At 37.8% G+C, this 15,914-nt stretch overlaps 1 protein-coding gene across 1 annotated transcript in view; it reads left to right on the forward strand.

Annotated features, from left to right (window-relative positions):
• Positions 1–15,914, forward strand: part of COL19A1 (collagen type XIX alpha 1 chain) — a gene marked incomplete in the record, with an annotated part of 3,251,042 nt that overhangs the window by 2,458,423 nt on the left and 776,705 nt on the right. The window contains 1 exon segment of the mRNA XM_044063894.1: positions 13,414–13,440. Coding sequence (XP_043919829.1) covers positions 13,414–13,440 — 27 coding nt within the window.

Consider the following 15,914-nt stretch of genomic DNA (forward strand, 5'->3'; position numbering starts at 1 on the left):
ATTGATCATTGTAAGGTGTATCATACATTTTATCCATTAATGTAGGATGCTGTCAAGTGCTTTTTTGTAGTCTAACCATGCCATACTTAGATTCTTCCCCTTTTTACAGTTCCCATTATAACTTTATTTAACAACAAATGATCCTTTGTTCCATTTGACTTTCTTTTGTTGCCCTTTTGTTCTATTGCCATGATTGGGTTTTCTTCTAAATGACTATAAACTCTGTTGGCATCAATTCCAGCGTATTGTTTATACATCGTCAGAAGGCAAATTAATTGTCTATAGTTTTTTAGGATAGTTTGCAGGTTCACTCTTAAAGAGAAGTATTGTTTTTCCTGTTGTTAACCAGGTTGGCATCTCTTCGGGGTACGCATATAAATAGTTCTTACTCATGACTAAATCTTCACATAAATATGTTAACACTTTTAGGCAGAAGTTAGGTACTGCATCTGGGCCTTGGGTTTTCCAATTAGGAGCTTTTCGTAATTTAATTTCAATTTCTTTGGCTGTTACTTTATCCCGTTTCATATACTTTGCATTTAAACTTCTTACTCTTTCTTTTACTTCTATCCATTCAGCATCGTTGTTATGTTCCACAGGATATTCTCTCTAAAATGTGTCTATTTCTTCTTTTTTTTAGTGGTGTTTCTATTCCTTTTGCCTTGTTTCCCAGTTCTCTATAAAACTTTTTGGGGCATCAATAAATTGCTGATTTTTGTACTTTTTCTTTATACCTATTCGCATATTTTCTAAGTTTTTCTGCCTGTGTTGAAATCTTTAATTTATTATTTTCAAAAGTGTATGATAGATCCTGATCTGTTCTGTTACTGTGCATTAATTTTATCATGTCTGTCTTTCTAAGTATTTTTGTTGATCTGTTCCCTGTTCAATACTTTTCTAACAGTCATACTTCTTGTCTTAATTGCTTTATAGTTTTCTCTATTCGATACTTCCATGAAGGCATTTGAATTTCCCCTTCCTTTCCCTTCCTGCCCTGTGTTTTTGTGGTAAGACTTTGTCTCTTATTAATTTACTTCTGTTACATTGCATGACTTTCTAATCACAGTTCTGATTACTGTGTTCATTTGTTTTATCAGACTTCTAACATTTGGGTCTTACTGACTTTCTGTAATCTATTTATTTTATTGATCTTAATATGTCTATCCATCTTTATTAAATCAAGCAACTCTCCCCTTAGTTCATTTTCTTCTAAGCTGAAGACACATTCTTTATTTTCCATTTTCTGTGGGCATTCTGTAAAAAGTTCCAGAGCATCTTCCTGTGCCATATTCTTTACAGCTTCATCCCATGTCATCAATCCTCTTACATATGGGAACTCACTGGCCTATCACTCCACAACATTGACATCGCCAGAGATGCCATAGTTTCCTGTTCCTTCCCTTGCTGTGCAACTTCAACTGAATGTTTATACTGGTTTCCTACTGAAGGCTCCAAAGTATCTTCACATGGCAACTGATTAGATGATTCTTGCTCCACTGGTTTCTCCTTAATTTGGCGATTCATTATTCTATCCTGCTGTGATGTTATCAGAGTTAGATTTTCTACACTAAATCTTTCACTTAGCAGGTACTCCATAACCTCAGTTTCTATTTCATTAACTTCTCCATTACTAATACTCCTTTCTACTTTTCCTCTTTGTTTTCCTTTTTTTTTTTTTTTGTTGAAAAGTTTTCCATAGCATTGCCGCCTCACAGCAAGAGGTTCTCCGGTTTGATCCTTGGGTGGGGTGCCTTCTCTGGGAAGTCTGCATGTCCTCCCTGTGGCCACGTGGTTACCTCTGGGTGCTCCGGTTTCCTCCCACATCCCAAAGACATGCTGTAGGTGGATTGGATACTCTAAATTGGACCTAGGTGTGAGTGCGTGTGTGTGTGTGTGTGTGTGTGTGTGTGTGTGTGTGTGTGTGTGTGTGTGTGTGTGTGTGTGTGTGTGTGTGTGTGTGTGTGTGTGTGTGCCTTCTGTGGAAGGTTGAGCATCGGGCTGGGAACTCAACACCGTAAAACTCCACTGCCAATCATGAGTGGACAGATGATCTGCTGTGGCGACCCCTAACCGGGAAAAGCCGAAAGAAGAAGAAGAATTGTAAACTTTTCCATATCTGGATGCCTTTGCCTTTAATTCCCTTCAAATATCTTTGGTTAGTTTTGCTTTCTCCTTTGCATAAGTTTGTTTGTGTCTTTCGGCTTTTCCCAGTTAGTGGTCGCCACAGCGGAACTCCGGTCCGCTAATGATTGGCAGTAGAGTTTTATGTGCTGGCTTGCCGGGCCTAACACACAACCTTCAACGAAGGAATGCCCATTCACGCATGTCGCCACACAGAAGACGCTCTGAGAATCGAACGGGCAACGTCTAACTGTGAGGTGACAACGCTACCGCAGCACCACCACCGCAGTCACTCCTTTGCATAAGTATTACACCACATTAAGTAGAAACTGGAGCATCAGGAGACATCTGCAGAATATGGACATGGGAAAGAAAAAGAGATTTACTGTGGTGTAATACTCCTTTGTATAAGCATTACACCACATTAAATCTCTTTTTCTTTCCCATGTCCATATTCTTCAGATGTCTCCTGATGCTCCTGTTTCTACTTAACTCTGGGGCTGATTTTTTGTATTAATTCATTTGGCTTTCTCCTCTGCATAAATATTGTACCATAACATATCTTTCTTTTTTTCCTGTGTCCATATTTCTTTTTATACCTTTCAAAAATCTTTAGAATTTGTTTTTTATATTTTTGCATTTCCTCTGTTGCTTCTTTTTGCAAATGGCCCAAGGTTTCTCGGTCTATATAATGTTTTTCATGAATGTGATGTAGTAATGAACACAAATTTGCATTTGAAACTTTTGACAGTTTATCTTGTATATATATTCTTCTTTCTTCTAATTTCTCTCTTAATATTTTTGTATATCTTCTCTCCAGAATTTCTGGGCTTCTTGCATAATAGTAACTATACATCATTTCTTTCTTATCCTAAATAGTCCACTCTTTCATCTTTATGGATCTTTTTTTGTGATTTTTGTGGACTAATACTTCCTTCTACAATGTGGTGGTGGGGGGGTGCAGCCTCCCCCTGTGCCTGGCCTAATTCCATTGATGGAGTGTTTGCTTGTCTTGAGGATTCAAGACTGTGATTTTTTCCAGTCCTGGCACCAGTGCACCTAATAGGATTTGGCACTTTTTTATCCTGGGACTTATGCACCCAGGTGTCTTTTTTTTAATTTTAACCTACTTCTGTCCATGATTTATGATATATAAAATACATTCTATATATCAGTGTCATTTTGGTGACAGTTTACACAGGGTCCATCTTGTGAAGGTACTCACCAGATTTGAGGATGAATTCAATTCCAGCAATACTGGTCTCCTTTGCTTGCTGGTTTAGTCATCTCTCCATTCAGATCAATGGGATAGGCTTAACCTGGTAAAGAAAGAAACAAACAAATAATCTAAACCATAATATCAATCCCTTTGCCTGTCCTGAATCTTTGACTGTCACATAGCAATGTGTAGACTCTATGACATTCTCTCCCAACTTTCTGCTAACAACCTTGTATATATAATTGATTCTGACCAGCAGCTCTTTTTTGCCCTTCTTTTCTTTTCTCCTCTCCATTTCTTTGTACTAGCTAAAAACTATTGTTTTGCTTTGAAAATTATGAAATACATGGTTCCTACCAAGGTTCTTAAAAGATCATGATACCATCTTATACATTCCTAGGGACATATGCATTCTTTTTCTCTATTTAGAGGGTAGTTTCCCCTCCCTTTGTAGAAGCAGAAGAAATACACCTGTATAAAGTACACTTCAATAATCAATGGGAAAACACTAAAAGGCTTGTTTTTTCCCAGGTAACTTAATATCTTGATTCCTATAGACTCCAATGGAATAGCTTACATCTTGGCTTCTGCAAAAAGTGGAGTACTACCACAGCCCTTGTCTCAGTAATTAACCCCATCTGTGGAAACGTAAAGAATGGACACATAACTGGAATGATTTTTTTTTTTTTGCTGACTAGACCAAAGCCTTCATGTCCATCCCCATTTCCATTAAACTCTTGTGGCCAGTATTGGATGTAGTCTGTGGAGCAATGTTGCACATAGTTGGAGTGTCAGAAGGAACCGTTTTGAGAGCATCGTTGTTAATAGCATTCAATGCATTAACTCTATTTGAACCTGTTTTACCAGGATTCATTTCAGATGCATCTTGTACACTTAGTTCTTTACTGCTCCCTGCCACACCTTTTTTTTGGGCCAAACAAAGATATACCCATTTTTAAAGTCCAGTAAATCCCTTACTATTTTCTTCATTTTGATTTGCTCCAAGCAGGAGTCTAAGGCAGAAATAGCCAGATATAACTCAAAATGTTTGTTGGGAACGATATCATCAGGAAAATTAAATTCCAACTTTTTCTGTTGTTTTTCTATGGACAAATTTAAATCTTTCTCTATTGGTGTAAAAAAAAAATCAGTCAATAACTTGATGTATCTAAAACTTGTTTCCAGATTTATCATCTGCCATTTGCTCAATAGTTCTGGATATACAGTTCCAAATGTCGGCATAATTAATAGACGTAAACCTCTTGGTATTACCTGGTAGTGAAGGCAAGCCTCCAAATGGAGGCATTGCCAATGCAGCTTCTTAAATCTGTGTAAAGTATTCTCAAATGTATGAAGTAATGGCAGGAAGGAGTCCATGTACTACCATAGCCCTTGTCTCAGTAATTAACCCCATCTGTGGAAACCTGGAGAATGGACACATAACTGGAATGATTTTTTTTTTGCTGACTGGACCAAAGCCTTCACCTCCATCTCAAATGCCATTAACTCTTAATAAAAGAATCCAAATTCCATAGAATAGTCAATTAGGAAATCTGTTTTTACAATGTTTTTATCTATCCAACAGAATAGGAAAGAGTTCTTTCCAAATAGCAGACTCTTTTCATCATACCTATAGAAATGTGTTACAATATATTTGCTGGACCCTTCATTGTTTTCCTTTGTATTAATGCCATCTACAAGCATAATATTATTTTGTATGTTGATGACATTACTATTTCTATAAAAGGTCAGTCAGGTAGCTGTATTCATAGATAAATGAAGCTGCATAACAAACTGCGAGGTTTCCCTTTGTAGTTTACTTACAAGTTTCAGAGCTTTAATTTCTGAAAGACCAAGCTATGCCTTTTGAAAACACCTCCTGATGAACCCAAATTGCTGGCATCTTGTCTGTCATCTATTCCAATAGATAATGTTTAAAAACAGCAAAACACTGCAAGTACCTGGCTGTTGTAGTGAAACACAAATGCTTACATTCATTCTATGTTGGTTAATGTGTAGGGCAAACAGTGGCACTATTTCTTTATAGAAAATCATTGCTTCACACTTCAGAAAGCAGGCTGGTTCCCTGTCCATCTCAGACCATTTGTATTTGTTATTTATTTAACTGGGTAAATAAACTGGTCTGTCTGAGACCTTCTTTATCTAGACCTGCAATCAGCAAACAGGGCCATAGCTAGGTCATTTGGAATCTTATGTAATCCCTAAAGTAGCACCCCTCCTCAACCCAAGAGTAAGGATCATACAAAAAGTCTTCCATAGTTGAGGACTAAACAAAAAATGCCATCTGAGGTTAATAATTGTGGTGTAAAGAAGTTAGACTAGCTCCTTGCTACAGTTACTCACATGCCAAACAAGGGAATGCATTAATTTAAGCAGCCATGATATCACCCATGACTCCTTAAATACATGTAAGCAGTGGAATCATTGACTAATTGGAAATGCATCTAAGGTGCTTATCCTATCCTGTAACAGCTTGGATACAGTGCATCTCCTACTATTGTCCCACCCAAGCTACAACACTGCTTCTGGAAGGTAGGAGGAAACCAGCATATTAAAAGAAATGCCATACATACATAGAGAGAACATCCAAAACTGCACACAGGCAGCAAAGGGAAGTTGAGACTGAACCCTAGACCCTGAAGCTGCGAGACAGAGGACTAGGTACTGAAGCTGTGAGACAGAGATCAGAGATAACCACTGAGCTACCATGCTGCATGCTGTCTACTTGTCCACCCTTTTTATAAAAATTTTCATCGTGATCATTGCGCAACAGTGTTTTTAATATCCATCCCAAAGTCACCTGCCATGATCCCAAGAAATTCTTTAACACACCATTCTTCTGTTTATGGCATCAGTGCATTTCTGTTCCAAGGAACAAATATATGTTTGTGTGTATATATATATATATATATATATATATATATATATATATATATATATATATATGTAGGTAGGCATGCCTAGGTATGCCTGAAATTATGTAAGCAACATAAGATTTACAGTAAAATGATTGACAAAAATATTATTATACTGGGGGAAGGTTTATACTGCGGTAGTGGTGCTGTGGTAGCATTGTCGCCTCACAGTTAGACGTTGCCCGTTCGATTCTCAGTTAGAGCGTCTTCTGTGTGGCGACATGTGTGAATGGGCATTCCTTCATTGAAGATTGTGCGTTAGGTCCAGCAAGCCAGCACGTAAAAATCTACTGCCAATCATTAGCGGACCGTAGTTCCGCTGTTCGACCCCTAACCGGGAAAAGCAGAAAGACACAACAACCCAGTGTTGTTCAACCTTGATGTTGGTATATATAATTAGCATGGGGTGTGGGGTGCAATACTTCTGAAAAATTCGACAAAAGCAAACCACATTTTCTAAATATTTTTGCACGAGCCAAGCCCCATGTGCTCCCTACAACCCCTGATCATTATATATACCAAACTCTAAGGCATAGACCCTCCCCTTTTATTATTTCAATTTTGTCAGTGTTCTGAGTTAGAAATGTTTATGTTTAAATCTTTTTGCTTTTAGATATTTTTCTGTTGATCTTACATTGTTCAGACCATTTAAGGTACATGATAGATAGATAGATAGATAGATAGATAGATAGATAGATAGATAGATAGATAGATAGATAGATAGATAGATAGATATTGTGATTCTGGAGAAGAGCACTGATTCAGTTGGACCATTTTCAAGTCATAAAGGTAAGTATAAAATATCAGAACAAGTAACAGACATAGGCATGAAACAATTTATAGAATTTCACAAAACAAGATGTACACTTATATAAAGACAGAGGATGAAATATAAGAGAGAGAAGAGAGACTTTGCATGTTTCCCTTTGTCTCTGTGGGGTTCCTCCTTCATTCCAAAAGTATGATGCGTGTTTGCATCTCAGAGTCACCCACAAGTAATGAGCAGCAGCCTAGTTATAGTGGATGTGCCTCGGTGTTCAGCTCTGACTCCAATGATCCCAGTGTTGTCCAGACAGGTGATAAACTTCATTAACAAAGAGATCCCGAGGGCAAATCTGAAAAGCTTCAGTATGCAGACATATGTCATTACAATCAGACTCTGAACAAGAACTGCAGCAAATGCTTTGGGGCAGTGGGATGCAAACTGAAGGCACATGGGATGAAACTGTGGACTGTTGTCATAGCAGCAAATGGGGGAAATTAGAAGTTAGCTACTTCAAGTAACTGGGAGGTGCAGTTGATGAAAAGGGTAGTTTGAATGATGGGTCTGTTTTATAAAATCAAAATTTCAGGTAGCTAAATACCTAAAGATCGATCACTAAATGTCGAAAGCTGAATACTGTGAACAGCCACTTCTGCAAATTTTTCATCAGGAAAAGAATTTGCTTGGCCATTATGTGGAGTCTGCCCTTTTCTCCAAACTAGAATGATCTTGGAGTTGGTATATTCAGTTAGGGGAGGTGTGGGGGAAAATCCCCCACTTCATTTGGATTTAAAAGTTTGTTTTGTTTTCTTCTGACCAAGGAAATTCTTTCCTTGTATGGAAGTGGCCATTTGCAGTGTTTAGCTTTCAACATTTAGTGATCGATCTTTAAGTATTCGGCTACCTGAAGTTTCAGTCATATAATATAGACCCTGAATGATGACATCAAAGACAACTGGCACAGAGCATCACAGTGGTGAGTGAGAGAACAATACCAAAGAAACTGAGAAGTAAGGAGTACAAAACTGTAATGCAGCCAGTACTACTGTATGGTATAGAAACCTTTGCAGTGAAGGCAGAGCTGCTGAGGCGCTAGAGGTGACTGAATTGAAGTGACTGAGACAGGTGGATTGATGCATACTATGAGACACATGGACAAATGAAGATATCAAAGCAGAAGTCCAAAAAGCTCAAATTGCGGGTATATATTAAATTAGCAAACACTTAGAAAAGCGAACACTAATTCATCGACCCCTTTTAAGTGAAAGCTTAAAATCTCGAACACCCAGAACAGCAGATTTTTTCCCTAGGAAAAAATTTGCTGTTCCGAGAAACACACACACAACACAAGCACACCAAAAAACAGCAATCCAAACACATACACTTAAAATCCTACATCTACCCTACACTAAACTGTACATACACTACTATCTATCCACTTACCTTAACCCTAACCCTAAGATCCATCACTATCGCACACTCACCTGACCCACTCCCTAACCCTAACTTACCTATCCCACCCTAACCCTAATGTCTGTCACTATCACAAACTCACCTCACCCGCGCCCTAACGCTAACTCATCTAACCCGCTCCCTAAACGTAACTCACCTAACCCGCGCCCTAACCCTAACATTCACACAATCGCACACTTACCTGAACCTGACTTGTAACTTTCCACCACAGTGCTGAAAATAGCGAAGCCATAGAAACGGCCAACCAAATTATTTCCCTAGGAAAAAATTTGGTGTTCTGCAGTTTCGCTATTTTCAGTGTTTGCTGTTTTAGGGTCAATATTAGAACATTCAAAGTTTTAAAACTTCGATGTTTTAATATAGACCCCAAATTGCACAGAAGGTCAAAGAAAGCAGATTGGTGCGGTTTAGGCAAACATGCAGAAAAGAAGAAGACCATCTGGTGAAGAAGAGAATGGGACAGGCAGGAAGAAGGCAGAAAGAAACAATGACATCTAGCAAAGTGATGGCTGGACTGTGTGAAAGAAGACCTGTGACAGTCAAGTATGATCATTGTAGAAGGTAGGATACTGGCATTGAAGAAGAAAAAGAGATGACAACATCTGATGCAACACCCTGACCCCATGAAGAATATGGGAAAAAGGTGTTTATGATAATAGTGATGATGATGACTGCAATCTTTTTGTAAAAATATAAAGTCAGAGCAATAATTTTAGTAATATGTTAATTTCACAAAACAGTAATATTACGTAGTACAGCAGAGTTAGAGAATCACTCTGCAGGGTACCTTCATAGATAATGGGTGCACAAAATCGACAATGGATGAACACAATAGAACAGAGCAGTATAACCTCTGCCTGGTTGTGATGCCTACCACTCATGTAGACCTTATCTCTCATGTAGTAACAGTGCAAGACCAGGTGCACACCAGAATCATTTGTGAGAGTAGTAGCTGCAGGATGACTGAAAACTATAAGCTAAACCAGAAAATAAACTACTTGCTAGTATGTTATACTCCACACAGTGGCACTGAGCATAGCTCAGCAAACTACAGTTGTCATGGGACTGATTTTGTAGTCAATACAAAGACTCAAGATCGCCAGCAAGAAGAGACCAGTTTGAGTTAAAGCAACTCAGCAAAAACAATAACAGCAGCACAAAAGATCACACTGGCCAACTCAAACAAGTTCTGCTGCGTGGCCCTCAGCATTCAGAAACTCAGTACAGAGGCAGGATAGTCTCCTTGAGCTGTCGCGAAAAGTTTACCAAAAGTACAAACCGTTGTTCAAATCAGCACACACATACTGAAATAGTAGAAGAAAGACTTGTCATAGTTGTCATGGGTCTGACTTTGCAGTCAAATTGATGATTAAGTGTCACAAACCGTACTGATACAATGGTTGGCAGATATGTCTAGCTTTACCTATGAGGTGCTATCATCTCAGAATTCCTATAAGATGTTGCTTTTGTGGCTGACTTACACAGCATCATAGAAAGTATTCCCTACCATGAGACATCTGCTTCAGAATGGGTCATACTGTATCAGCATATGATGAGTCAGGTGAATATAATTACAGCTAAAGCTTTATGCCATTAATATAAACAGATTCATAATCCTAGACTATGGTGCAGTGCTGGGCAATGAATGGCATGGTTTCAAACTTAAGGCAGTACTGAGCTATGCTTTTACAGCTGTCAGAATAGATGTTTAGTATGACTATGGCTAGTTCTTGGGCTTTGATTGAAGTGAAATCAGGTTCTTGACATTTGAATACATTCACTAGCTTCAATAACTGAAGCATAGGGTTATTTCCCCTTTCATTTGGAAAATTATTTATACAGCTTATTCACTGACACATATATTAGTCAGCTTTTGCCTTCCCTGTGTGTTTGTTGCAGTGATTCTTCCCAGATCTATGAATGGGCCTGTGAACTCCAAATAACTAAATTGTTGGCGTTACTGCTCAGTCTCCATCTTGTTTGAAATCAACCCACAGGCAGAATCTTTCAAAAGGGAATTTAAAGGTTCCCATTTTAAAGAAACATCTTTATATGACTATGACCTAAGTAGATTCATCACTATATTACATATGTATCATTGATTACGAGTTGTTTAACATAATTTACATGATCCTGTAAGATACTTGTATCCTAGTGGCACCTAACATACTGAGTACTATACCGTGAGGTTTGTTTTACATACATCCTTCTTAATTATACTAACATTTCCATAGCTGGCCTTAGGCATAGGCCAACTAGGCAGCTGCCTAGGGTGCTGCTCTAGCAGGGGGCGCTTTTTCAGTGTTTATTTGGTGTAGGTATACCAGGATGGGGGCACCGGGTGCTGTGGTGGGGGGCGCTGTGGAGCCCTTATACCTAGGGGTGCTGTGGTGGGGGGGGGGCCCGTGGAGCCCTTATGCCTAGGGTGCCAGTTGACCTAAGGCCGCTCAGAACATTCTTACTTCTTCTTTCCCAGCCAAGCATTGAAACCAAGAAATGTCATCCAAGTATATTTAGTTTTATCTGACAAGTATGCATCTGTTATTTATCCTTTTAGCTATAACAACTGTAATTTCTATTCTAATGCTATACTTTTATTTAAAAATAACTTCCTGTTATAATGCTGTAAACATGCATAATTTATAAGAACAACAATAGCAACAAAAAAATAAATAAATAAATACCCTCTGATTTAATGTTAATGGGATGGAGCTTTTCTCCCTGAGCCTCCTTTAAGAAGGGCAAACTCTTCTCAGATGGATCCTCCCAGCAAACAAAAACAAATAAACAAACAGAAGCAAGCAAACAATTAATTAAATTGCACAAATTTAGCTGGTCATACATTAAGGCATAATCTCAGACCAGAGACTTGGCTAAAATTCTTGAGGAAATAGCAGGCTGTAGAAGATTATATTAGTTTGACAATCAGGGAAGTGATGTGTCAGAAATGGAGGAACTCTTTCATGATGTACAAAGACACACAACAGATTTTATAACATATGCTAAAAAAGGATGCAAGGAACCTGTAAATGGAATTATACAAACGAATGCTTATTAGTCCATTGATAGCCTGCCGTTAAGTTTGACCTGAGGTCACACCATTTTCTTCCCTTTAATACCTTGTAGTGCATGGAGCACAGTGATTATGCTCCATTACCTGAAAAACCTCAAATCATTTAAGCACTACTACAGCATGAGACCCGATCTTAACAAATGTTAAGCTCTCCGTGCTTACCTTGTTAAGGTCAGTCTCACCCTAGGCAGACATATCTGTCTGTACTGACCAATAAATGAGAGGGAAGATTTGGTTCTGCCCTGCTGTCTGTGCTGATAATGGATCCATGACTTCCTCTGTATAGACTTAGAAAGTTGCCAGAATAACAGGATTTGTTGTTAGCAGCATTTTCTAAATGATACAAATGTCTGCCATTATTTAGTTACTTCAATCCTCAGTGATTTACCTGAAAACAACAAACAGATCAAGCATACAAGACAAAAAATCAGGACATTCTGTGAAAATCTAGACTTTTGAAAAGCATAGTAGGTAAGTGTAAAGATAAGGGACTGTGTTACACTATCTTTCTGAGAGTATTTGCCAAGTGCTTTATGGCTTTGAAAGCTGACAAAACACTTAGTGCTTTTTCTTCTGTAATCTAGTACCTGGAGCAGGTAAAGAATTATGATTGCTGTGATCAGGTCTCCGATCATAACCCTTAGTTATATGTTCTTCACAAGGATATCAAGATTCACCTTCCGAGCTTTGCTCTTGAGGTGAATATCTTGGCATTCATGTAGAGAACACATAATATACAGGTTGTGATCGGTAGCCTGATCACAATCCTGTATGTTATATATTGAGTGGTGGATTTACTGCTGTACACCAATACCTATGGCTTAGGACCAAGTTGTAAAAGTTCAATTCCAGTTAGAAAACAAACAAAAATAAACCACAGACCAGGGAAATGGGGAACATCAAGGTTACAGAATGTTGAGGCTCACTGTTTTGAGATTGTGCATTACATCGACTAACGCCTTTTCTTTATCATTTATTCTTTCTTTATTCAATTTTTCCTAAAACATCACATTATAAACATAGTCTGTCAACACCAAATTCTCACATTTTACAGACTTGCATATGTAACGTGTAGGCCTTAATATTCATTTCTGTATAAATAATCACATTTAAACTGTGTATGATTGTGTACATTAAAGCATATATTTTAGTTTCTGAAGAAGGTCTGAGAATAAAAGTAGAAGAAAGCACTTAATAACTGCATACTAGTTTCATTTACCTGCTATTTCAGCAGCTTGCTGTGGTTTTATATTGTTAGTTATACTTATGAAAACTGTTTGTTATGGACACCGAGGTTTCTTAAATTCTACTAATTGCATCTACACTATTATTTTGATATGACTTTGGCCTGGGTTATATGCCTTTGGCCTGGATTATGGCTGAAAAGGGTCAGTTGACCTGCCCTCCCATCTGATTAACAAATGTTTGAATGGATTACATAAAAAATTTTTAAATGCCAAAAAATTACTCATGCATTTGGTCAGAAGCCCTCTCACGGACTAAAATAAAGAGTTATACATTTTTTGGATGTATGTACTTGTTTCAGACTTTGTGGTAAGGACATAAGTGTGATACATGTGCATGTATATGTGTGTATCCACTGTATAGGTATTTGCTATGCATTTAATACGCAGATGTGCTCTGATCAACACAAATATAGGCTTGAAAAGCATCATCTTGCTCCTTTGAGGAATGGACACATTGTTATTGTGTGAAAATTATAATTATGTATTTAAACATGTAAGCATACTTAGTACTATGCACAATCGTGTCTTCAGCAGCACCTAATAAGCCACTAAAGATTTTTAATTTTATTATTATTTTCCAGGGTCTTCCAGGAGAAGCAGGGATTCAGGTAAAGTGTTAGGTTTTGAAATATTTTAAAGTACTACTCCACTGTTTGAATTACTACTAATTTGTTTTTGTGTTTTCTAGTTTTGCTTTCTTTAATGTTTAAAATTCCTTAGTTAGACTTCTGCAACTGCAAACAGTTCTTGAGCTGCACAACTATATGATCCTTTTATTTTGTATACTTTTTATTTACACTAATGTGTTTGTATTTTTTATGGAAAGTTTTTTAAGATAGTCCAGTAGGTTCCTCTGTAATTATGCATGTAGCAAAAAATAAATACATAGACATAATATCCCATAACAAAAAGATCATAGGATCATAAGAATTATAAGGCAAGTAAGTCATGAGTCCATTTGCACCTTGCTGACAACCCATCCTCATGATGTTTCTCCTGATTATAGAATGGTAAAGCAAGTTAAGCCAGAGATGAATTTTTGTATGCCCATCTAATCATGAAGGTTAGTTTTGAATGATGTGAAGGTGTCATTATGTTTGACATATAAGGGCAGTTTATTCTAGGGATGAGGTAAACCTGGCTAAAAATCTGTCTCTGCAGCTTGTTTTGTTTATAGGTCAGCGAGGATTCAAATCCTTAGAGCTAGTGCTTGTGGGACTGTTTGTGTTGTGGAGACGCATGAAATCAAGAAGAGCTGGGTCATGGGTCATGAATAGAATGAAGTGCAATAGAGGGAAATGCATAGATCTCAATGAATGGGTCTACAACAGACTGAGTATCAAGATAAGGCTTGAATCCTGTTTTAAGATAAGTAGTCTTTGTAGTTAGGAAGCACTAGGGCCCTTGAAGCTATGTGATGTGTCTGGAAATGTATATATCTAAAAGGGCACTGTGTTCTATTAAAGCAGAGTATAGCTGGATGATATTTTTTTGATATGTATTCACAGCAAGAGGTTCTCTGGTTCATTTCTCAGCTGGAGCGCCTTCTGTGTGGAGTCTGCATGTCCTTCCCGCGGTTGAGTGAATTGAAAAACATACAGGTATGTGCGAGCATGGGTGGTTGTGCCTTCTTTGAAGGTTGGACGCCGGGCTGGCAACTCAATACAGTAAAAATTCACTGCCAGTCATTAGCGGACCGGAGTTCCACTGTGGCGACCCCTAGCAGGGGAAAGCTGAAAGACAGTAGTATGAGATTGCTTTACTTTTTTTTTACATGTATGACATTCCTTTAGATAATAGTCATGCAAACTACAAGGGCTTTTTAACTAGCAATGTTACATAAATGTCAAAAAGGTGGAGTTCTCAATTAAAGGTGTCAAGATCCCTGATTAGTGTACCATTTTGGAATGAGATACTAGCTATACTGTAAGGTGGGAATGAGAGTTTTTTTTTTTCAAATGAATAATACTTAAATTTTCTCATTTATTTTAGCCTTCTTTACAGTACACCGTTGCTTAGTGCGGATTAGTTCTTGCAATAGTGACACCATATCAAAGGGTGATGAGACAATAACACTCAAATTTCAGTCATCCATATTTATTTATTTATTTATTTTATTTGACATTTGTTAACCGGGTTAGTCCAACTGGGTAGATACACTTTTTCAGCGGAGACCCGAAGAGAAAAGCTCCAGACATTACAATATGAAAATAGACATTTTAACAATTTGAAAATAAACAATATATGTAAATAGAATAAAGGCACAAAATCATCAGACAACTTACAGTAAAGTAATGAACATATATACAGAGGTATTCTTTTTTAGCAATGATATGCAAGTATCAATTAAATGTAGCACATTCTTAAGTTCGGAAATGTGAAGATAAGATTGTTTGTTGTACCGATAAATAATTAGAGTGCAGACAGTTATTGAGAAAGGCTATAAGATGACAGGGTTCTTGTTATTTAAAGGTGCATCGGGGGGGGGGACCAGTAGGAGAAAGGAGATGACAGGAAGGTAAGGTTATGTTGGTTCAGAGCAGAGATATGACCATGTCAAATGGAAGTTATCTTTTCATGCCATTTTTGAAGGCGAGGGTGTTAGTGATAGATCTGACATATGAAGGAAGTTTGTTCCAAGCATTAGTGACAGAGTAGCAATACAGTAGTTTGCCAGTGTTTTTATTGGGCTTATAGATGTGCAGTAGGTTCTGGTGACAACTGCGAAGAGTACGGTTGGGGATGTAAGGCTGAATAAGGCTAGAGGGAGAGAGGGACAGAAGGATGGGTCATGTAAGACTGAATGAGCTGTGACAAGCTGGGGTAATAAAATTTGGTGCTGAAATTGCAGCCATTGCAGACTTTTAGGGCTGTACAGTGATGAGTACGATAAGGTAGGCTAGAAGCAAATCTTGCTATTTTGTTATAGGTGCTTCCAAATTTATCCAGGGGATTAGATTGAAAGTTTGTAAAAATAGGGCTGCATAAAGTGGGGAGTAGGTAACCTTGACTAAGGCAAATTCTAGAGGACTGAGTGAGACATTTTTTGTGCCTATATAGGAGTTCAAGTTTTTGATTGATC

This window comes from Protopterus annectens, chromosome 2.part2 (genome assembly GCF_019279795.1).
Source record: "Protopterus annectens isolate FY-2018-M chromosome 2.part2, PAN1.0, whole genome shotgun sequence".
In the NCBI taxonomy this organism is placed as follows: Eukaryota; Metazoa; Chordata; order Ceratodontiformes; family Protopteridae; genus Protopterus; species Protopterus annectens.